General features: G+C 39.2%; 1 protein-coding gene across 3 annotated transcripts in view; it reads right to left on the bottom strand.

Annotated features, from left to right (window-relative positions):
- LOC129923466 (uncharacterized) overlaps nt 1-25,039 on the bottom strand; it is a 106,907-nt gene that overhangs the window by 31,057 nt on the left and 50,811 nt on the right. For 2 of the 3 annotated variants that reach the window (XM_056014511.1, XM_056014512.1), the window contains one exon: nt 24,777-24,839. The exons of the other annotated variant lie outside the window; for it this stretch is intronic. In XM_056014511.1, the coding sequence (XP_055870486.1) occupies nt 24,777-24,839 (63 nt within the window). The remainder of the gene's footprint in view (nt 1-24,776; nt 24,840-25,039) is intronic. 3 annotated transcript variants of the gene reach the window in all.

Below are 25,039 nucleotides of genomic sequence, written 5' to 3'. Positions count from 1 at the left end.
TCAAAACCGCTTGACCAATCTTGATAAAACTTGGCAGAAATGTTCCATGGGTACCAACTTAGACCGTAGTGAGGCGTAATGTATGTATTGTAGCCCTAAAACAAACTTGAGACCCTCAAAAAAAAAAAGAGACCAACTCTATTACAGCTATAGTATTTTATAGATCTAGGCCATGTTTACAATGTTGACATGAGAAAAGATCGAAAAGATTTAGATCTAGATATAATTTTAAGAAATACACTTTGCGCAAATAGTTTTTTACTTTGACACATGAAAATACAAAAGAAGTTCCATGATTTCATTATATAATAAAATTAACCTTCAAATTTGTGTTTCAAAACGATTTTTTACATACATTAGTTCCTTATATCTGTGACTACAGATTTCCTGACAAACATTCTTTCATTATACAATACCGTAATGTTACACATCTTTCCATTCCTAGATCTAAAACTTTAAGATGATAAAACTTCTCTTCGCACAGATTGTTTTATACTTTAATACATGAACATACTAATTATAGTCCATTCATTTCATATTTTGATCAAATTTACATTCAAATTTGGTTTTCTAAAGCATTTTGAATACATTCGCTTACGAAAGCTGAGAAGCCGTGTTGAGATAAACCTATATTCATTCATGAATCGCGTACTAAAAATTATTTCGTTTAATTGTTTACTTTATTATCCCATTAGTACAAGAAAATGGAATTCAAAAACTATTAGCCAACACATAACCAAATAAAGCTTCTGGACCTGATGGTATTCCAGCTAGATTACTCAAAGAACTAAGTAATGAGCTAGCCCCAGTGTTCAAAATACTCTTTCAGGCTTCACTTAACCAGGGCAGAGTACCAAAGGACTGGAAAGAAGCTAATGTCACCCCCCTATTTAAAAAAGGAGAAAAATCTGACCCAGGAAACTACAGACCAGTATCACTTACCAGCATCACATGTAAAATCCTAGAACACATAATATGTAGCAACATCATAAACCACTTAGACAAACATAATGTCCTCACACCATACCAACATGGCTTTAGGAAATATAGATCATGCGAAACACAACTAATAGGACTAATTGATGATTTTTCAAAAGGTTTAGATAATAGTGAACAAATAGATTACTAGATTTTTCTAAGGCTTTTGACAAAGTTCACCACCATAGTTTGCTTAAAAAATTAAAATATTTCGGAATTAATGGTCCACTGCATCAGTGGATTAAAGACTTTCTGATAGGGAGAGAACAAACTGTAATAATAAATGGTTCTAAATCAACACCGATAACAGTAAACTCAGGTGTACCTCAAGGAACAGTCTTGGGTCCACTACTATTTTTAATTTACATAAATGATTTACCAAATTGCATTACTTCAGGAACAAAAGTCAGAACAATAAAAACAACACAAGACACAGATATTTTACAAAGAGAATTAGATGAATTACAGAAATGGGAATCAAATTGGAGCATGTCTTTCCACCCAGAAAAATGTCAGTTGTTAAGAGTAACAAAAAAACTAAAACAAATTAATTCCACTTATCTTATTCATGGCAAACCAGTAACACAGACTAAAAACGCAAAATACCTAGGTGTTATAATAAATGAAAAACTGTCATGGAATCCACATATTGATGAAACTACAAAAAAATCAAACAAAGCATTAGGATTTATTAAAAGAAATTTCTATAAATCAAATAAGAACATAAAACTAAAATGTTATTTAACCTTGGTTAGGCCAATAATAGAATATGCATCCTCTGTTTGGGACCCCTCAACTCAAGAAAACATTAAGAAACTAGAACAGACACAAAATAGAGCAGTGCGATTCATAACAAACGAATATTCACATTTGACTAGAGTAACACCTTTAGTAAAATCACTAAATTTAGAAAGCCTTCAGGACAGAAGGCTCAAAAGTAAAGTAGCAATAATACATAAAACACTGAACCATAATCTTCAAATACAAAAACAAAATTTAATAAAATACTCTGAAAGACACAAAGATAAAGGCACATTCCTCGTCCCATATGCTAGGACAAATTTGTACAAATACTCCTTCTTCCCTAGTGCTATTAGAGCATGGAATGGGTTGCCTGAGCTAGCCAGGAAAACCAGTGACTTGGCAGAATTTAAGTCATTGGTTAATATGCATGACTAAATGCATGACGCGTAGGACGTAATCATCTTCTTTTTTGAAGTAACGTCTGTATTATATAAGATAAGATAAGATTCATTTAACAAATCGGAAAAAAAAACCATTTTAATTGTACTATTAATCTTTTGCTCTTATCGATTTTAATAGATATGTATGCATCGCCTCGGGTAAAAACATTTTCGCAAAACTAATTTTATTTTCGTAGCGAAAGAGAAAAAACTCTAAAGGATCATTAGCTACGTTTAACATACATCTAAATCGAATCCACTAGATTAGTCAAAACAAACTTAGACCCACAGGCCGCGGGTAATGTCAGACTAATATATGTATATATCATGGGCGTAGCCAGGATTTTTTTTTGGGGGGGAGGAGGGTTTGGGGGGGGGGATTTTTTTCTCCCCCAAGCGAGAAAAAAAAATAGTATGTATGTGTGTGTGTGTACATGATTTTATTACATTCTGACCCTTCATTCTTTCGAAAGTTGTTAATTATGCCCTACAATGTTTCTTCCTGGAGTTTGTGGAAAAGCTATTGGAGCTCCCCCAGCGCGGGGCGAAGCCCCGCCGCCAAGCACTATTTCTGGTATTGAAAGCCAACAAAATGTTCTGAGGTATCTACAGTAAATTTTCCTGCTATTAAAAAGTTTTATTTCAAAAACCTAAAATGCTATTCTTACTGCCTTACTTACAAGGCAGGCACTTGACTGGAACCCACATGGAAAGAGGAAAGTGGGCAGACACAAGCAAACCAAGAAGAGGTCAGTCATCAGTGAAGCTGAAGGTACTAGAATGACATGGAAGCAGATGAAGAAAGCTGCTCAAAACCGAGTTTGGTGGAGAGGTGTGGTTGCGGTCCGATGCTCCTCTGGGAGTGCACAGGATTAAGTCAAGTAAGTCAAGTCATTGCCTTACTGGCGCCAAGTTGTACAAGGATGTTATCGCAACCCTTAAGTATGCGTAATTTATTTTGTCGGAGAACATGTCCCGCTAACCTCATGCGACGCTCTTTCACAACCTTGCTAAGGGTCGACTCCCAATTCGGCATAGGATTTCCTTGATTTAGACCCGATCTTTATAACTGACTCCTAAAATCGATCTTAGCCATCTTTGTTGAGCCACATTTAGTGTTTTTCAATTTCGACAGATGACTTTTTAATGCACTTTATTAATGGAGCCCCGCCACTGGTAGAAATGTGTAACCTCTCTTGAATACGCTCTTGGAATTAGGTGACTAGTTTGCTTTAGATTTTATATCGAAAAGAGAAGCTTTATCGTCAAAATCATCTGTTGTGGATTTTAAACTAAAAAATCTCTGGAGTTTTTTTTTTCTTAATTCAAAACCCCATTTAGCTACGGTCATAGTATTTGGTAACTGTAGCTTGCTTTAGAATTATTTTTTTAAACTCAAAACCATCTGGAGGGGTTTTAAACTTTTAAGAAAAGCAAACTGTAGGAGAGGGGTTTAAACTCAAAACACCCAATTGGCTTGGCTACGCTCAAATAAATTTTATGTGTAATTTGTTTTTTTTATATTAAAGAGGTATTTTTTTTAGCATCAAACCCCGATGAAAGGGGTTTTAAACTCAAAACCCCTTTTGGCAACTCTCATAGCATTTTTAGTGCGTTTTTTATATTGAAGAGTTATATTTTTAGCTTCAAACTCCACTGGAGGGGAGTTTAAACTCAAAACCCCTTTGACTACACTCATAGAATTTTGAGTGTATAATTTGCTTTGTTTTTAATATTAAAGAGGTATTTTTTTTATCTTGAAACCCAGATGAAAGGGGTTTAAACTCAAAACTGAGTCGAAACCCATTTACCTACGCTCATAACATTTTGAGTGCGTATGTTGCTTATTTTTTTAATTGAAGAGGTATTTTTTAGCTTGAAAACCTACTGAAGAGGGGGGGGGGTTCAACTCAAAACACTTAGGCTACGCTCATAGAATTTTGAGTGTGTAATTTGCTTTTTTATATTGAATAGGGGGTTATAAAATCAAAATCCTCCTTAACTGTGATCTTGGAGTTTGGGGATAGTCGTTTCCTTTTTTTTGTTTTGTTATTAGAAGAGAATGATTTAACTGCAAAAAAAACAAAAACAAACAAACTGGTAAGGGGTTTCAAACTCAAAACCCGCTGGTTGGTAGTTTTAAACTCAAAACTCCCTGATAGGGGGTTTGAACTCAAAACCCGCTGGTTGGTAGTTTTAAACTCAAAACTCCCTGATAGGGGGTTTGAACTCAAACCCCCTGGTAGGGAATTCTAAAATCAAAACCCCCTGGTAGGGGGTTTTAAACTCAAAACCCCCAGGTAGGGTTTTAAACTCAAAATCCCCTGATAGGGGTTTTAAACTCAAACCCCCTTGGTAGGGGATTTTAAACTTAAAACCCCTTTGCTGCGCTGGGGCAAGTGATGGTATAGTATTAAAATGTGTCCCATTTCGGGGTAAGGGGGGTTGAACCCCAACCCCCCCCGGCTACGCCCATGGTATATATATTTATATATATATATATATATAAATATAAATATATATATATATTTAAAATTTATTTCGAATACGCATTAATGATTTTGTTGTAAATTTCAATGTAATATATAAATATATATATAAATATAAATAAGAACAATTTCTCAACTCGATGACCACATTTAGAAAACTCTATGTCGACATGTGCTTTTGGACGCCTCCAAGAGAGAGTGTGGCGAAATAAATCGCTCCGCCTGTCTACAAAAATCAGTGTCAACCAGTGATTCTCTCAACCCCTCTATGTGGATCTGAGACATGAGTGCTTTATAGAAAGCAACTAAGACTTCTTGAACGACTTCACCAATCCGCAATACAAACAGCGATATTATTTCAAAATGGTATGAACTTCTTATAATACGACAGTCACGCTTTGCAGGGCACTTATTCCGTATGGGGGACGAACATATTTTTGGCAATCTTTTTTTTTTAGTAAGCTGCAAGGTTGCCGGAGTAACAGAGATGCCTCAAAATAACGCTTCTTTAGAATACTAACGCGATGTTTTTAAGTCTCTTAGGGAAAAATGAGCGATTTTAATTTGTTAATTGGTTCACGTTTTACACTATAACGTAGATTTTGCATCACTTGATGATTCTTACTAAAGCCATAATAATAAGGCTTGTCTTCGAGTCCGAAGAGTAGAGATGAATGCAGTATTTCCCGTGGCTGCGCAGCCCCAGCTGTGACCTACATATTTTGATCAGTGGCGTAGCTAGAGTATATGATGCCTGGTGCGGTACCTTATCTTGATGCCCCCCCCCCCAGAAAAAAAAACAAAAAAACTAACTAATTAATAACATTGCAAAACCTTACTTTTTTGTTCAAAATAATATGCATTCATTAATCAAATATTGTTAATTCTTTCATGACCTTAATGACCTTTCATGACCGCAGCATTATCATAGCCTTGACCCCTGCAGTCCATTATGTCTAAGCCATCCGAACGCAATTTCTCTAAAATCATCTCAGCGATTCCAGCAGCATGCTTGTCCTTTGTGTCGATGAAGTCAACAAAAGACTCACGAACCTGCACCCCGTCATTATCCATGACAACATACCGTAAAATGTGGGAAATATGATCCAGCTTTGAGATGTCAGGTGTACTGACAAAAATAATAGAGAAATAATTGGCTTGTTTTATTTGCTGTTTGATTTGTTTTTTAGCGTGATCCCCCAATATTGTAATAAATTCATTTTGTATTTGTGGAGACATGTGTGTATTCGGTCTGGAACAAAGCTTAGTTCAAAGCACATGCTCCCTCAAGAGTGGATCGTACTTGGATGTCAAAGACTCATTTTCATGCTAAATGTACCCAAGTCCTGGATAATATCATAATGACACATACAACGATAAAATAAGATTCAGAATGCCACTTTACCGACATATAAACATCTTTAATTCCATTATTTTCACTCTCATACAGCAAAAATAGTTAGAGTCCCTACACTTAGACTATATATCCAAAAAAACCAACCGTCCTGCACTAGCAACAAAAAACACACCCCTTATCATGAGTTACATTATGTTTTTCAAAACATCTCACCAAATAAAAACAACCCAAAACAATAACAGTTTTGAAACCAACAACCTGGATTGCCCACCTTCTCCTCTACAGTAAACAGGAGACCCAGGCTGACCAGAACTCAGTCCTGACATTTCTCCCCCCTCTAATTTTTGTCTGTTTCTGGGTTCGTTTAAAACAGACAAACTTCCGATAAAGAGATTTTCCAAACGTACATATATCAACATGCAAATAAAAGTAATCTTGGTACTAAAACATAGCCTACAGTTTGTAAAAAAAAAAAACCCACAAAAAAAAAAAGATGTATCCACATGAAATGTCAATACTATACACAACCTGCTAGGCAATAATAATTATATGTAAACAAAAAAAATAGTCAGTGAACAAGCATATTTTCCGAAATGTAAATGTTATATACAACATACTAAGCAATTATAATTATATTTATATATATATATATATATATATATATATATATATACATATCAACATGTAAACAAAAAATATTGTGCAAACATATATTCTACCTTTTGTAGAAGGCGGTTAATTACATATCCCCAATCCTAGCAAACAAATAACTTTGAAATGAATAAATATTAAATGTCAGTTATCTGTAATCAATGTCATGTTGGTCTATTCTGTTAGTCTAGATAGAAAGTCAGCAATTACATTTAGTTTGCCCTTTAGATGTTCTACATTAAAGTTAAATGATTGTAATAATAGAGCTGTGACAGGTGGGGAAATGTGACGTGTGTTTGGCGCGTTTAATGTCTAGGGGATGATTATTTTTAAATGCTATCACACCCCCACTTATCAGCATATGAATCGGGAGCAGACACGCAACGAGACAAAGCAATGAAAGATAGATACAAAAGTTAAAATAAAAGAATATTTATTTACATAACTATACATATAAGAATGAAACAGGGGGGGGGTTGCATCTATCTCTAGTGAATACTAGATTTAATCATCACTCTTGCACCTAATAAGAGAGTATGTCACTTTGTCCTCTGACTTAGCTGGTATTCCTGTTGATGTCGCAGCTGGCTGTGTCCTGGCTTGAGGTTCTGCAGCTGGAGGTGGCGCTCTAGCGGATAGAGGGACGCCGGTGATATAGTTCTTGTGGAGTCTCAATCCCCAAAATCTAATATCTGTAGTGGGCACAGTAGGGCGGGTGGCCGGCTACCGTGGGCACTAGGTTACTGCGGGCAGAGCTGATCTGCCATGGGCAGCGTAGTTGACAGGATATGTCCAGTGAGTTGCAGAGGGTTGGCGTAGCTATGACGTCTCGCACAGACCTGAGTCCATAGGGACGTCGCACCTAATAGCTTGACAGGTGGGCTGTCGAATAGGCGGGCAATGCCGATAGCGCCAAGTGGTAGAATTGAGTAGATCTCAGTGGGCAAGTGCGGTGCTGAATAGCACTAAGCACAGATGCAGGTAAATAGATCGTTGATCCAATGAATAAATAGGCAGGTAAATAGGCAATAGTCAGGTAAATAGATCGTTGATCCAATGAATAGGCAATAGGTGATTCTCGATGGCAAATACAGTGCTGAATAGCACTAAGCATCTAAATAGGCAGGTAAATAGGCAATAGGCAGACACCTGAGGGAGGCTGCGGATAAATAAAGACAAGTTAGGACATGTCTCTCATACACCTTATCGATGCCCTCGACTGAGGTGCATTCGTCAGATTGGTAAAACTGCTTTAGAGCATAATGGGGAGATGATGACAAATGGGATTTGGAAAACAGATGGCTGATAGTAGCAATATAGAAATGTACATAAAAGGGGAAATAATAATATAAACGTACATAGAAGGGGAAATAATAATCTCAAATAAACAACACAGGTGGATAGAGAAAGAAGGGGGGGGGGCGGTGGTCAGCGACCCAGATGGTTTGTTTACATATGACCGTGGGTCGAGAACAATGAAGCGTGCTTGAATGGAGAGGGTGTCCCTTCAAGCGGCGCAACTCTCCTTAGAGTAAAATGAGTAAAGGGGAGATAATTCAATACAGGGGAGATAACTCATATCTCCTTTCTAAGCGCAGCATTAGTGCGATAGTAAAATCATCAAGGCGATCAACCGAGAGAAAGGAAATAAAATAAGGTGTACAAATATATACATGGTTGCATCAATGATCAATTGAGCAGCGTAGCATTAATAGATTAATGCAATACTAAAATATATACATAGCACAGGTTTATGTTTTCTACTTACGCCAGTGAGAAATACACAATGCACTAAGTAAATATAAATGAACTAAGCAAAATACACATGATAAAATCCAATGGAAATATACACAGAGTAATTAAGATGGAACTTGTGATTAAGTTCGGCTTACCACCAGGTATTCCTCTAGGAGAGAGAATAAATGATATAGTCCAGACTCGATAGCTCAACTCGAATGAGAAAGAGAGGGTCTGACTTTATTTAATTTACCTTATATACAAAGGCCTGGAAAATGTGAGCGGACACAGGAAATGTCCTAGGCTAAGTTTTATCTCACACGTGGGTGGATTTGACTCGAGGTGGGAGCCGCACCTTGGAATATCACGCGGTGTGTTGACCAGGGTAATCCCTTAGATCAAAGAGAGACGTGAGAGAAGGGGGGGGGAGAAGGATTAGCTTGCATTCAAACCAAGGTGGTGTCAACCGCGACCGTCCTTCAGACATCCGGCGGGCAAGACAAAAGAGATTGTGTGTTTACCTTTCCCCGATCAAGGGCAGATAAATGAAAGGACGCGCTTTATCTATCTCCAAGGTGGTCAACTAAGTCTAGCCTGGAGCGGAAAAGGTGTGGCGGGTGAATGATTTAGGGGTAGGATGGGGAAATAATTAAAATAAAATAAATAAATAATGAAAAATAATAATTAATGCTGTGATAATTTAGAGTGACTCTGACAGCGAGTTTTTGACTTGTCACATACGCCGCCGCCAAGATGGATCTATCGCAGAAGATCCATAAAGTGCGAGCAGACTGATGTCACTCAAACTTTAAGATCAGTTGTTATCACAGCATTAGAAAAAAAATCTGGAAAAATAAAGGGATAGCCATCCCAGGAGGAGAGTCTGTCCAAGTCTGTCTGTGGTCTACTTCCCGTCCCTGTGTATGTAGTCACCTGAGTGAAACATATGGGGTTGCTTGGGAGAGTAGATTGGGCGATTGGGTGAGTAATAATTCCTTCCTGGGGCGGATTGGGGAGTGTGATTGGGGCTTAGGCGGGGTGCCCAAGGCACGTGTGCTCGTTGGGGCTTACCTCCAAAGCCGCTGTGAGGCGCTTCTTCACGAGAGTAAGTAGTCAGCTTACCTCGGTATCGTCTGACACGATCAATGTCAGGGAAGAGTGGCCTGATAAAGAATGTGGAGTTCTGCCTGAGAACGTCCCCACGAGTGCGATAATCTGGCTTACATCGTGGCTTCCTGACACGGTTAATGCCAGGGGAAGGTTGATATTGAAAGGTGGCTGAGGAGCCAGGGTGAGAAGAGTCTTCACGAGCGCGAGGGTTCGGCTTACCTCGTGACTTCTGGACACTATCAATGCCAGGATGAGGTTGATTCGGAATGGTGGCTGAGGAGCCATGAAAAGGAGTGAGTCCACGAGAGCAAGGGTTCATCTTACCTCGGGGCATTCTGACACTGTCAATGTCAGAGGAACGTTGCATGATTTTGGCTGAGTAGCCTGGGTCAAGTAAACTCTCACGAGCGCGGGTATACGACTTAACTCGTGACTTCCTAGCAGTGTTAATGCCAGGGCAGTGTGGTTTGAGCTTCGCTGATGAGTCGGGACTAGGCGTATTAGTGTGGCGACCAGGGCTTCCAACCGGCTGGTTGCTGCCACGTTTCTGCTTCGTCGATCTACCGACGGGCAGAGAAAAGTATGGCTTGTTGACTTCTCCAAGAGGGACATATTTGGAGCCTAGAATGAAGTCATATACTGGCGTGTCCATGACGGCGGCGTCGATGGTGCCATGTACGTATCTGCACTCCACGTGCACCCTCGCGACAGGTAGAACCTGCGGGGGAGTGCCACGGTCTATGGACTGGATTGTCACTGTTCCACCAGTGAGATCCGATGGGTCAATCAGCGTCTTATTGATAACCGCGCCGAACGAACAGCCTGAGTCGTATAGGCCCAAAACTTCGACACCGTTGGCCAGAATGTTCTCTACTCCCGGAGGAGAAGAGATGGGGTGAGGTAGCACTGGTGGGAGTTCTGGTTGGCCGAGATCAATGGCAGTGGGTTGAGGAACCACGGCCATCGTGGAGACGAAGTATGTGTCCTCCTCCGGTTGGTCAGAAGGATCGATCGCGTAGGGTTGAGAGACTGGCGTCACCGTAGATACGGTCCGCGGGGCCTGCTGCTGCCGTTGTGGAGTGGGCCTACTGTCACGCGCGCTATGACGTAAGTCACGCTGAGAGTAGTTGGACTGGTTATAGCGAGACTGATGGTTGGGGCGGTTATTGTAGTTATGAGGGGTTGATTGCCGGCCTGGTGCCTGGTTATGCTGGGGAGTTTTGGGAGGAAGGTTTGATTGAGCAGGAGAAGTTGGTTGGTCTGTTTGCTGATCTGTCGCGGTTGCTTTACCTTTTAAGTCCTTACGGGCGTTCAAGTACCGGTCAGCGGCGGAAGCTATGTCAGCGGGAGCTGTTGCTTGTTGCTCCTTGACATAAACTCTGACCTCTGGGGACATGCATTCTAACAGCTGCTCAGAGAGTACGAGGCATGCTAGGCCATCAAAAGTCTCTGGTAATTGGCTGAGAGCGTGCCACCTGATAAGGTACTTGTCCAGCCTTTCGCAGAGGTTGCCGTAGGTCTCTCTGCGTTCGAGGCGGGAACTTCTGAACTTTTTGTGGTAGGCCTCGGCGGTCAACTCGAACTGGACGAGTAGCGCCTGCTTGAGGGCTGGGTAGTCCTCTCGCCGGCCGGAGGGAAGTTTGGAGTAAACCTCGTAGGCTTTGCCTCGGAGGCATTGGGATAACCGGAAGCACCATTTCTCCTCGGGCAGACCGTAGAAGCGTGCTACTTCCTCAAATCGGACAAGATAAACTTCGATGTTCTCTGTCTTGTCGTCGAAGTGCTCCATTGGCATGTGGGGCAGGCCGTTCAAGGAACTTTGAAGGGATGCTGGGCTAGCCGGGCGAGACTCGGAAGAAGCCTGGCGGGCGGCCTCGTTCTCTTTGTCCGCGGCTATCTTTTCTCTCGCTGTAATTTGTTGCTCTTTTTCTCTTTCTCGCTCTGTGACTTCTTTAGCAATAGCTATTTCAGCTTCCTTTCTTTCTCTTTCTTTAGCAATAGCTATTTCCGCTTCCTTTCTTTCTCTTTCTTTAGCTATTTCATTATCCTTTTCCTTCATTGCTAGCTCATGCTCCCTTGCTAATCTTCGTTCTTCCTTTTCGTCTTCCTTTCTTTTTTCTTCTTCTCTTTTATGCGCCTCAAATTGTGCTCTCACGTATTCTTTCCGTTCCGCCTCATCGTCAAATATGGAGGCTGCGGTATCTTTCCATTCAGCTATTTTGTGCTTCATGTCAGAGTCCGCTTTCGAGCGTGTGCCGCTGGCCATAATGATGAGGGGTGGGTAATGAGAGGTACTAGGCTGGTGGAAGGGCAGATAGAATGGATAATAGGATTGAGCTAGAATTAAAGAAAGTGGGTTAGGGAGAGTGAGTCGCTGGATATAGGAAAGAGTGCAAAAGGAATGCGGTGTCTGCCTACGTTAATCACAAAATTCCTGCAAGAAAATATTACACATGAAATGCAATAATAATAAGTAAATAAAATATGACAGAAGTGACACTCTTGATAATGCGAAGTGATGATACTTATAAATATTCTAAGAAAAAATATTGATATGGAATTTAGTTATTGCTGCCTGTTCGTGCCTGCTGTACTAATGGGTTAGATCCCGGACAGGCCCCCAAAATGTGACAGGTGGGGAAATGTGACGTGTGTTTGGCGCGTTTAATGTCTAGGGGATGATTATTTTTAAATGCTATCACACCCCCACTTATCAGCATATGAATCGGGAGCAGACACGCAACGAGACAAAGCAATGAAAGATAGATACAAAAGTTAAAATAAAAGAATATTTATTTACATAACTATACATATAAGAATGAAACAGGGGGGGGGGTTGCATCTATCTCTAGTGAATACTAGATTTAATCATCACTCTTGCACCTAATAAGAGAGTATGTCACTTTGTCCTCTGACTTAGCTGGTATTCCTGTTGATGTCGCAGCTGGCTGTGTCCTGGCTTGAGGTTCTGCAGCTGGAGGTGGCGCTCTAGCGGATAGAGGGACGCCGGTGATATAGTTCTTGTGGAGTCTCAATCCCCAAAATCTAATATCTGTAGTGGGCACAGTAGGGCGGGTGGCCGGCTACCGTGGGCACTAGGTTACTGCGGGCAGAGCTGATCTGCCATGGGCAGCGTAGTTGACAGGATATGTCCAGTGAGTTGCAGAGGGTTGGCGTAGCTATGACGTCTCGCACAGACCTGAGTCCATAGGGACGTCGCACCTAATAGCTTGACAGGTGGGCTGTCGAATAGGCGGGCAATGCCGATAGCGCCAAGTGGTAGAATTGAGTAGATCTCAGTGGGCAAGTGCGGTGCTGAATAGCACTAAGCACAGATGCAGGTAAATAGATCGTTGATCCAATGAATAAATAGGCAGGTAAATAGGCAATAGTCAGGTAAATAGATCGTTGATCCAATGAATAGGCAATAGGTGATTCTCGATGGCAAATACAGTGCTGAATAGCACTAAGCATCTAAATAGGCAGGTAAATAGGCAATAGGCAGACACCTGAGGGAGGCTGCGGATAAATAAAGACAAGTTAGGACATGTCTCTCATACACCTTATCGATGCCCTCGACTGAGGTGCATTCGTCAGATTGGTAAAACTGCTTTAGAGCATAATGGGGAGATGATGACAAATGGGATTTGGAAAACAGATGGCTGATAGTAGCAATATAGAAATGTACATAAAAGGGGAAATAATAATATAAACGTACATAGAAGGGGAAATAATAATCTCAAATAAACAACACAGGTGGATAGAGAAAGAAGGGGGGGGCGGTGGTCAGCGACCCAGATGGTTTGTTTACATATGACCGTGGGTCGAGAACAATGAAGCGTGCTTGAATGGAGAGGGTGTCCCTTCAAGCGGCGCAACTCTCCTTAGAGTAAAATGAGTAAAGGGGAGATAATTCAATACAGGGGAGATAACTCATATCTCCTTTCTAAGCGCAGCATTAGTGCGATAGTAAAATCATCAAGGCGATCAACCGAGAGAAAGGAAATAAAATAAGGTGTACAAATATATACATGGTTGCATCAATGATCAATTGAGCAGCGTAGCATTAATAGATTAATGCAATACTAAAATATATACATAGCACAGGTTTATGTTTTCTACTTACGCCAGTGAGAAATACACAATGCACTAAGTAAATATAAATGAACTAAGCAAAATACACATGATAAAATCCAATGGAAATATACACAGAGTAATTAAGATGGAACTTGTGATTAAGTTCGGCTTACCACCAGGTATTCCTCTAGGAGAGAGAATAAATGATATAGTCCAGACTCGATAGCTCAACTCGAATGAGAAAGAGAGGGTCTGACTTTATTTAATTTACCTTATATACAAAGGCCTGGAAAATGTGAGCGGACACAGGAAATGTCCTAGGCTAAGTTTTATCTCACACGTGGGTGGATTTGACTCGAGGTGGGAGCCGCACCTTGGAATATCACGCGGTGTGTTGACCAGGGTAATCCCTTAGATCAAAGAGAGACGTGAGAGAAGGGGGGGGAGAAGGATTAGCTTGCATTCAAACCAAGGTGGTGTCAACCGCGACCGTCCTTCAGACATCCGGCGGGCAAGACAAAAGAGATTGTGTGTTTACCTTTCCCCGATCAAGGGCAGATAAATGAAAGGACGCGCTTTATCTATCTCCAAGGTGGTCAACTAAGTCTAGCCTGGAGCGGAAAAGGTGTGGCGGGTGAATGATTTAGGGGTAGGATGGGGAAATAATTAAAATAAAATAAATAAATAATGAAAAATAATAATTAATGCTGTGATAATTTAGAGTGACTCTGACAGCGAGTTTTTGACTTGTCACAAGAGCCCAACGACAAATTCTATTATTCCCATATGTTGCGCTCTTCAAAAAGGCCAGTGGTCTATGGTCACACTGAATTGTGAATTTAGCGCCATATAAATATCTGGACAAGCGTTGCACCCCCCAAACAATGGCAAGGCATTCTCTCTCTATTACAGAATACCGTTGTTCTCTGGGCAACAGTTTTCTGCTCAAGAACTTAACAGGATGGAATATTCCTTTTACTTCCTGCAAAAGGCAACATGATATGGCTATGTCCGACGCGTCTGTTTGCACAATAAATGGTCTATTAACGTCTGGTAATTTCAGTATAGGATCCCGTGTCATGCACATTTGAATTTTTCTTAATGCCCGGTCACATTCTGGAGTCCAATTGACCCTCGTCGGAGTCCCTTTTTTTAACAATCCAGTAATTGGAAATACTATTTCCGCGAACGCTGGTATAAATCTGCAATAAAAATTAGCAATACCTAGCAAACATCGAACCTCTTTTTTCGTTTTTGGTGCTTTTATATTTAATACCTTGTCTCTGTTATTGGGTTCTGGGTATATGTTTCCTTCACCTACAATATTACCCAAGAAAGTTATTTTAGGATACGCGATTTCAAGTTTGCTTGGCTTGATAGTAAACCCATATTCTTTTAGCCTGGACAACACTTTCTCTAGTGCTATTAAGTGTGATGACCAGTCATGCCCGAATACACAAATGTCATCAAAATAAAACACAACATTTTCCAGTCCTTTAAGAATGGTCCTAATAGTCCGATTAAAAAAACTAGGAGAATTAATCAGACCAAACGGTAGATATTTAAATTGAAAGTGACCACTTGGTACCCTGAATGCAGTGTACTTCCTACTATTCTCTTCTATTGGTATTTGCCAGAAGCCTTTTGTTAGATCTATCTTTGTAAAAAATTTGGCACTATTAAGTTGTAGGAAAAGATCTTCTTGGTCTGGAATAGCCTCCGCGTCAAATTTGGTAACCGCGTTTAATTTCCGAAAATCTATGCAAGTATGTACTGTTGAATCTTTTTTCTTAACCAAAACGACAGGAAATGCATAGGGCGATTGAGACTCTTCAATAATGTCCATTTGAATCATGTTCTCTATCTCCTTGTCTAAGACATCTCTCATATGAATAGGAACTGCGTATGGCCTCAGTGTAATAGGCTTTTCTGTTGTGAGCTCAATGTTGAAAGATTTAACCTTCGCTTTACCCGGTATATCAGTAATTATATCTTTATACTTCTCAACTAGCGTCTGAATCTGTTCTCTTTGGAATTCGGTTAATTCAGTATTGATACTAATATGTTCCCTGGAATTTGTACTCTCAAGAGTAGGTAACTCAGTAACTTCATCCTCTTGGTTATCATCTTCCTGGTCGGTTACAAGGGACGCTATGCACGCATGTAATAATTCTTCCCCTTGACCCCCATACAAGACATGAGACGCACTTCCCGAGAGTTGTAGATCACTATTTTCCTTACCCGTACATTCCGTGTTGTTTTTTTCATGATATTTTACTAATCTGTTAACATGAAGGATTTTTACTCGATTGCCTTTCTTTATTTTTACATTAAACTTGTTAATTCTTTTTTCTACTTTATAAGGCCCCTCCCAGTGCAAGGCTAACTTATTCTGTCTCTGTGGTTTCAGTAAAAGCACAGAATCACCTGTTTGAATATCTTTTTCTTTGCTATTTCTATCATAATACCTTTTATAATTTTCCTTACGTTTTGAGCTATTATTCTGAGCTATTTGACAAGCCACAGCCAGCCTACTTTTTAGGTCTAATAAATAGTCAAACACATTCTTTATTTCTGGTTCTACCTGTTGATTAGTAAAAAGATCTTTTAGAATTGACATAGGCCCCCTGACTTTCCTTCCATACAACATTTCATAAGGGGAAATGTTAGTAGACTCATTTGGTACCTCTCTGTACGCTAACAGAAGTGCGTTTATAGCTCTATCCCAATTCTTAGGTTCTGCTTCGGCCGTCTTTCTCAGCATGCACTTCAAAGTCCCGTTAAAGCGTTCTACGCCCCCATTTGACATGGCGTGAAATGGTGTTGATTTAACAATCTTTATTTAAAAAAACTGACATATTTCTTTGTATAATTCGGATCTGAATTGAGATCCATTGTCAGAGAGTATCTGTTCCGGGAATCCTATTCTAGTAAAAATAGCACTTAGAGCTTCTATTACTACTGGTGTTGTTGTATTAGGTAGTGGTACAGCTTCCGGCCATCTTGTTGCCAAATCAACCAACGTTAAAATGAATCTATTCTTCCGATCTGTCATTTGGAGTGGTCCGATGATATCAATAGCAACTTTAGCAAATGGAGTGGAAATAATATTCATGCGCCCTAGTTGTACCTTTCAAGCTTTTCCTGGGTGTCTACCTCTTTGACAAAGGTCACAACATTTAATGTATGTTTTTATATCTTTATCTACCCCAGGCCAAAAGAAATGCGAATATACCCGATATCTGGTTCTATTTATAGACATATGTCCAGCTAAAGGTGTAGAATGTGCTATTTCTAATATTAGTTCACGTCTATTCGTAGGGATTACAAGTTGTCGTTCTATTACCCCAGGGGTATCTTTTCTCTCAAATTCTTTGTAAAGTAGACCTTCTTCCACTATAAATGATACCAATCCCTTTTTCTTATCTTCGACCGTTCCTGCTTTCGCCTTTTCCCATAATCTAACTAACGAACTATCATTTCTTTGATCCTCTCTAAAATCACTGTCCAATTCCATCCACTTACTTAGACCAATCCTGTCATTATCTTCCGATTTGACCCTATTGTCTTCTGCTTTCGCCATGGCCCTAGTAACAGCATTCCCATATAAAAATGCTTTAGCCTGATCAACATTTCCAATAATAATATCTGCTATTGGGTCCTTGAACATGGCCGCTACAAAGACTCCTTTTAAAAATGGAGTATCAATGTCTATCCAAGCAAGTGGATACTGAAAAGTTTGTCCATCTATTAATTTTAAAGTGAAAAACCCATCTATCTTCTGACTTTCTTCTATCAAACTTTCTAGGACCCCAATTATGCTCGCCCCTGTATCTCTTAGGACAGATACCCTTCGATCTCCTAAAAATCCCTCAACTATTTTCAATCCACCAACTGATTTATCTTTATAATCTAGAAAATTATATGTATCAGTGTGACATGCAAATAATCCCACTTGTTGCCCCCTTTCTGGTAATACTCTTAGTCATTGCTGTGTTGGCCCAGATGAAAGGGGTTTAAACTCAAAACTGAGTCGAAACCCATTTACCTACGCTCATAACATTTTGAGTGCGTATGTTGCTTATTTTTTTAATTGAAGAGGTATTTTTTAGCTTGAAACCCTACTGAAGAGGGGGGGGGGGTTCAACTCAAAACATTTAGGCTACGCTCATAGAATTTTGAGTGTGTAATTTGCTTTTTTATATTGAATAGGGGGTTATAAAATCAAAATCCTCCTTAACTGTGATCTTGGAGTTTGGGGATAGTCGTTTCCTTTTTTTTGTTTTGTTATTAGAAGAGAATGATTTAACTGCAAAAAAAACAAAAACAAACAAACTGGTAAGGGGTTTCAAACTCAAAACCCGCTGGTTGGTAGTTTTAAACTCAAAACTCCCTGATAGGGGGTTTGAACTCAAAACCCGCTGGTTGGTAGTTTTAAACTCAAAACTCCCTGATAGGGGGTTTGAACTCAAACCCCCTGGTAGGGAATTCTAAAATCAAAACCCCCTGGTAGGGGGTTTTAAACTCAAAACCCCCAGGTAGGGTTTTAAACTCAAAATCCCCTGATAGGGGTTTTAAACTCAAACCCCCTTGGTAGGGGATTTTAAACTTAAAACCCCTTTGCTGCGCTGGGGCAAGTGATGGTATAGTATTAAAATGTGTCCCATTTCGGGGTAAGGGGGGTTGAACCCCAACCCCCCCCCCCCGGCTACGCCCATGGTATATATATTTATATATATATATATATAAATATAAATATATATATATATATATATATATATATATATATATATATATATATATATATATATATATATATATATATATTTAAAATTTATTTCGAATACGCATTAATGATTTTGTTGTAAATTTCAATGTAATATATAAATATATATATAAATATAAATAAGAACAATTTCTCAACTCGATGACCACATTTAGAAAACTCTATGTCGACATGTGCTTTTGGACGCCTCCAAGAGAGAGTGTGGCGAAATAAATCGCTCCGCCTGTCTACAAAAATCAGTGTCAACCAGTGATTCTCTCAACCCCTCTATGTGGATCTGAGACATGAGTGCTTTATAGAAAGCAACTAAGACTTCTTGAACGACTTCACCAATCCGCAATACAAACAGCGATATTATTTCAAAATGGTATGAACTTCTTATAATACGACAGTCACGCTTTGCAGGGCACTTATTCCGTATGGGGGACGAACATATTTTTGGCAATCTTTTTTTTTTAGTAAGCTGCAAGGTTGCCGGAGTAACAGAGATGCCTCAAAATAACGCTTCTTTAGAATACTAACGCGATGTTTTTAAGTCTCTTAGGGAAAAATGAGCGATTTTAATTTGTTAATTGGTTCACGTTTTACACTATAACGTAGATTTTGCATCACTTGATGATTCTTACTAAAGCCATAATAATAAGGCTTGTCTTCGAGTCCGAAGAGTAGAGATGAATGCAGTATTTCCCGTGGCTGCGCAGCCCCAGCTGTGACCTACATATTTTGATCAGTGGCGTAGCTAGAGTATATGATGCCTGGTGCGGTACCTTATCTTGATGCCCCCCCCCCCCCAGAAAAAAAAACAAAAAAACTAACTAATTAATAACATTGCAAAACCTTACTTTTTTGTTCAAAATAATATGCATTCATTAATCAAATATTGTTAATTCTTTCATGACCTTAATGACCTTTCATGACCGCAGCATTATCATAGCCTTGACCCCTGCAGTCCATTATGTCTAAGCCATCCGAACGCAATTTCTCTAAAATCATCTCAGCGATTCCAGCAGCATGCTTGTCCTTTGTGTCGATGAAGTCAACAAAAGACTCACGAACCTGCACCCCGTCATTATCCATGACAACATACCGTAAAATGTGGGAAATATGATCCAGCTTTGAGATGTCAGGTGTACTGACAAAAATAATAGAGAAATAATTGGCTTGTTTTATTTGCTGTTTGATTTGTTTTTTAGCGTGATCCCCCAATATTGTAATAAATTCATTTTGTATTTGTGGAGACATGTGTGTATTCGGTCTGGAACAAAGCTTAGTTCAAAGCACATGCTCCCTCAAGAGTGGATCGTACTTGGATAGTAATTTTACTAACTCTCCAGGTTTTCGTCTCTTGTATAACCAAATCTTGGGCCTTGTTGTCAATATTGTTCCCTACTCTCAGGCGCACTTCAAATTCCCTCCAATCAAGCGATGACTGAATGTAAGCTTTGCTGGTCTCAAGTTTTTCTGTTTTCGGGGATAACCTCCACCACTCATTGAATCCATCTTTGGATTTAAATTAAAATTTGGTACTTGATCTTGTTGAGAAGAGTGTGCAGGGGAAGCAAAATATGAATTCTTTTGTTGGCGAATAACACATTCACTTTCTAAGAACTTTCTCGCCGTTTGACATTTGCCGGAAAAACCAAACCTTTGAAAGCTTTCTAGCCTTTCCTTTTGCTGATTCTTGATGTCTATACGCCTCTCTGAATTGACTGTCCATATGCTGAACTGTTTCAGATCCTTGATTGAAAAGGTGTATGCGAATATTAACTGTGATGACATCAGGCCAATCTCCGATGTCATTCAGTCAAGAGTTTATTATCCTGCTTTCTGTATTGTTTACACTGTCTTATGGTTCTGCTTCTTCAGTATGAATTCTGTGTGCTGTCCTTTAGTCTATAGAACCTGCGGTATTGAAGTATTTTCTTCTTTTCAGGATGTCGGCCTCATAATTTTTTTCTGGATTCAATGATAACCATCTCATCTCGCTTTGTTGCTTTTAATTGTTCAGTTAATTCATACCCATTAACAGCTCGCCTATAGTCGGTGGACTCTGGCAATGATGTGACTTGAAATTGTCTCGATGCTTCTTTAGACTTAAGAAATTTTAGAAACGCAACTTACTGCGGTCAAAGAAACTGCTTTATGCGGATGACATTGTCCTCTGGTCAACCGGCAAGAAAGCCGACCAAATACAGGCGGCATCACAAGCAGACCTCCAAACCATCTCCTCGTATTGTAACAAATGACAGATTCAGATAAACGTTGCCAAAACGACTTGATCCGTGTTCAGCCTAGGGATCGACATTCTTAAGGCTCCATTCGAGCTTCAACTCGGTGGGCTGCGACTCCAACGTGAAAACACGCCAAATATCTAGGGGTGACCCTGGATAGAAAACTGTCAATGCACTTGCACGTCCAGGATGTTGAAAGAAAAGCCTCGGAGAAGTTAGCGTTACTAAGAAAGCTGGCCAGCACAAAGTGGGGCACCAAAGCTGACATGCTACGCACATTGTACTTAGGGGCAGTCAGATCACAAATTGAGTACAGCTATACAGTTCAAGTTTATGCTAGTAAAACTGCCCTCGAATCACTCGACCGAGTACAATCTCAGGCACTAAGGTTCATTTGTGGCACCTTTCGGACAAGCTCAACCAACGCTGCTGAAATCTTAACAAACGTGGCCCCTTTACATTTAAGGAGGGAGAGGGTGGTACTTACGGCCTATGAGCGCTATAAAAGTGGCGACTATAGACTACCCACCACAATCTTAGTGCAACAGTAGAGAGAGAGGAGCGGCATAAAAATGCGATCGTTCCTCCATATTGTGGTCAAATTGTCAAAATCAGCTGGGCTCTCCACTGACAGAATCCCAATTAGAAGGATTAGTACTTGCCCTCCGTGGAGGAGAATGCCGGCCCCGCAAATAAGCATGTCCTTTGTAGGGCAAGAGGGAGCCACTAAAAGGCGATTAACATCTGCCATACTCCAAAACTTGGCATCAGCTACACTAAAGTCCTACCCATCAGATGCCATTTTTTGTTATACCGATGGGTCGGTAATGAGGGACCCCGATAGATCTGGGTATGGGGCCCTTATAGTCTACCCAGACCGGACAGAACCAGAGATGCCGATTTCTCCGTCTGAGCTTAAAATGGTTTTGAGGCGCCAGCCAGACTAGTCAGTCTTGAGCACTGTTCATCATTTTGTTTACGTTACAGTGTTACAATGAACTAGTTAGTTAAAAAAAAACTTGTAGAAAACAAAAATTAGCTTATTTAAAAATATTGACAATACAATAGAATTATTTCCAAAATTAAACTATAAAGAATCATAAAGAAATGAATAAACTAAGACAATTGTTTACAGCTAGAGTTTAGAAATATATTTGTAAACTCAATATCTAGATTAAACCAATGGACTAAACAATGAAGTAAAAAAAGGTTGGCCTATCTTCTTCTTTATATTACAGAGCATCGATCAGTGTAGTAACAACATGTACCGTGTGTCCGAAATTAATCTAGTAAATTAGATTCAAACTGTTGTATAGCTTACATTGTATGGAAGAAATAGTCGAGGAGATGAAACAAAATAGCGACATGACTAGTTTATAAATCGTTAGTTCATGTTTAAAATACAGTAGTTTAAGTTTGTTCGTGTCCATACAATTTGTCGTTTTTACTGAAAAACTCAGGGAAATAGGAAATTAACACATACTTGGGGAAATACAGGGCCCCTCTCCACTTGGTGCCCTGTGCGGCCCGTTCCACCCGCACATTGGTAGCTACGCCACTGATTTTGATATATTTAGGGCAAGCATAACCATTGTCCGCAGGTGGTCTATTTAGATTTTCTTTTTGCCGTCTGCGTTTGTCATCGGCAGCAAATTTTCTTTTAGTCTCAAATGTGTATCCCTCGGCCTTCGTGAGTGACCTCCAGCTGTCTCGTTTGGAGGCCGCATACAACCAGGTGCTCTCTCCTATGTCAGCCAAGGAAAAATGGCACCTAAGCTGGTTTTTGAAGCGTTTCCTTGGGGCGCCTCTGTTACGTCGACCACCTTTTAGCTCACCAAAAAAAAAAAAAGACTGCCTTTGGCATACGTTCGTCTCCCATACGGGATACGTGCCCTGCCCAGTGGAATTGTCGGACCATAAGAAGTCCCTCTATACTGTCCATATCGGCGTTAGCAAGGACATCGCATTTTGTAGTGCGATCCTGCCACCGTATGTCCATGATGGAGCGCAAGCATCTTTGGTGAAAGCACTCAAGAAGTCGTTGTTTTCTGTAAAGTGTCCATGTCTCAGAGCTATAATGAATATATTAATTGAAATATTAAATGTCAGAAAGTAACCATTTTAGAAGTTATACTGCAAAGACTTTCTTACAAGCATATAGACCAATAGTTTTACACGAAAGAAGCAATGTAAAACTTTAAGACGTGAGCTGTGGTTTTCTATAGGCCTACTGCTGGGGGGAATTCTATTCTAATCTCCATGTACAATTACATTGAGAACTGACAGAACGAAAAAGCAACTCTTCGGATTGATAGTCTTAACCATATCGTTCATTTCTGTAATTACAACAATATTCCCGAAATGACTTCGGGTATATATCCTTCCTTAACAAATTATTCATCCGTGCGAGGCTCGGTCACATAATATAATATATATATATATAAATATAAATATATATACATACATACATACATACACACATACATACATACATACATACATACATACATACATACATACATACATACATACATACATACATGCATACATACAAGAATTGCTCGCTTAAGAGTATAAGATTTTTAACATTTTTGTTTATTACGAAGCCATTAAGTCCTGCTCCAGTTGTATCAGTAATTGGGTGAAATCCCCGAAAATGTTTATGTATTTCTACATGAGGTGTGTAAGAAACAAAAGCATTAATAATAATATTGTTTCCTAAATGATTTTAAAGTTTTGTAAAAAGTTCTTTCTGGAGATAAAATTGAAGATGCGGCAGATTCCCACTCAAGCCCGCAAGGGGTTTAATTTCGGGACGGGGCCCCGGCGCATTTCGGTGTTTTCAGCTTTAAAAATTCTTCCTCCTCGCGTGTACAACGCCTTTTTTCTTGTAGCAAGAATGTCAAAAAGGCCAATAAAGATATGTTTTCTTTCAGAAAGCACTATTCATCCTAGTAAAAAAAAGTAGAGGGCCTTATTAGGTCTACTAATAAAGAGGTAGCGCTGGTCAATAGTATTCTGCAATGGAAATAGAACAAGAAAATCCGAAATAATCACATTAACGGAGATGTTTTGAAATGTTTTCTTCAAAAAGTTTTGACCCATCTTGTTGCATACGCCTATCGCAAAGAAGGTCTACACTTGACGAGATCCTTTTAGAAGATGAAACGACGTCTCTTAATTAAGATATTTTAACATTGGTAATTATGTTATTTTAATAACATTTAGACATGGAATAATGACAACAATGAAAATAAAACTTTGTTTTTGCAGCCCTCCATCTTCCCGTTGTAAGTAGTTGGTTTGAAGCTTCTAACAGCTAGTAGGCTACAACTGAACCAATGTAGGAGTTCTGTTTTGTTAATAAATACACTTTAAATAAGTTGAACAAACGTCTCTTGTGAACTATAAAACTGTTATTACATTATACACAGATTTAACTTGCTTAATCCACAGCCATTTAAAATATAAGTAAAAATGTTTTAAACATGACATTTTAATTACTAGATCTACTTACAGGGCGATCTTTTCGTGACTAAACAATAATAGTTCTAAGTAGTAAGTAGCTACTTATATGAAAAAAATGTGTTGACTGATCTGCATCTGTGATTGTTATTCAAAACAAATAGGCCTACTACAAAAGACAGTGAAAATTCAAGTCCAGAAATGAGTAGGCGGCGCCTATGAAAAATCCCCTAGGAATCCCTCGGGCGCTTCTCTATTTTTTTGTATAATAAAGAAAATAAAATAATTTCTTATGTACGAATTTCGTCTTTTTAAATACGTTATAAAGTATAATGGGATAATTACAATTCATATAAAATATTTAAATATGTAAGTATTTTTTTTATTAAACTAAATTAAAAAAAAATTGACCTTGGAATAATTATTTGGCCGCCCTTTACATTCGGCAGCCTGCTTGCAATGCACATAATGCACAATAGGTAGCGGCGGCCCTGCTCGTAAATAATGTTTCTATGTTGGTAGACAACCTGCAGCAAATTTTATGGCGTTGCGTACTACACGTGTTTTAAATCTTGTAAGCATCATGTATCCATAAACATACAAACTATTTTATGAACAGATGTATGAGGAATCCTGTGTGATTTATTAGTTATGTGAGATTAAGAATCTTCACATTATTAAAATTAAATATTTAAAAAAAGCTCAACTAACCTTGTTCATGTCTCAATTCTTCATTATCTGCAATCTTTTCCTGAAGATTTTCTTCTAAAGAAACTTAAAAAAAAAAGAATTTCGAATATAAAAAAATGTAAAATACATATGTATATATGTATGTATGTATTTATATATTTATGTATTTATGGATGTATTTATCAAAGGCTTTAGTAAGGACAATAAACGCAAGGTACAGATGCATCCTTTATTATCTGCACTTTTCCTGAGTTTGACGAATATAATGAAGAACATTGTGTGAT

This window comes from Biomphalaria glabrata, chromosome 16 (assembly GCF_947242115.1).
Source record: "Biomphalaria glabrata chromosome 16, xgBioGlab47.1, whole genome shotgun sequence".
Lineage (NCBI taxonomy): Eukaryota > Metazoa > Mollusca > Gastropoda > Planorbidae > Biomphalaria > Biomphalaria glabrata.
Note: the sequence above shows the minus strand (reverse complement) of the source record. Positions and strands in the feature narration are given on the sequence as shown.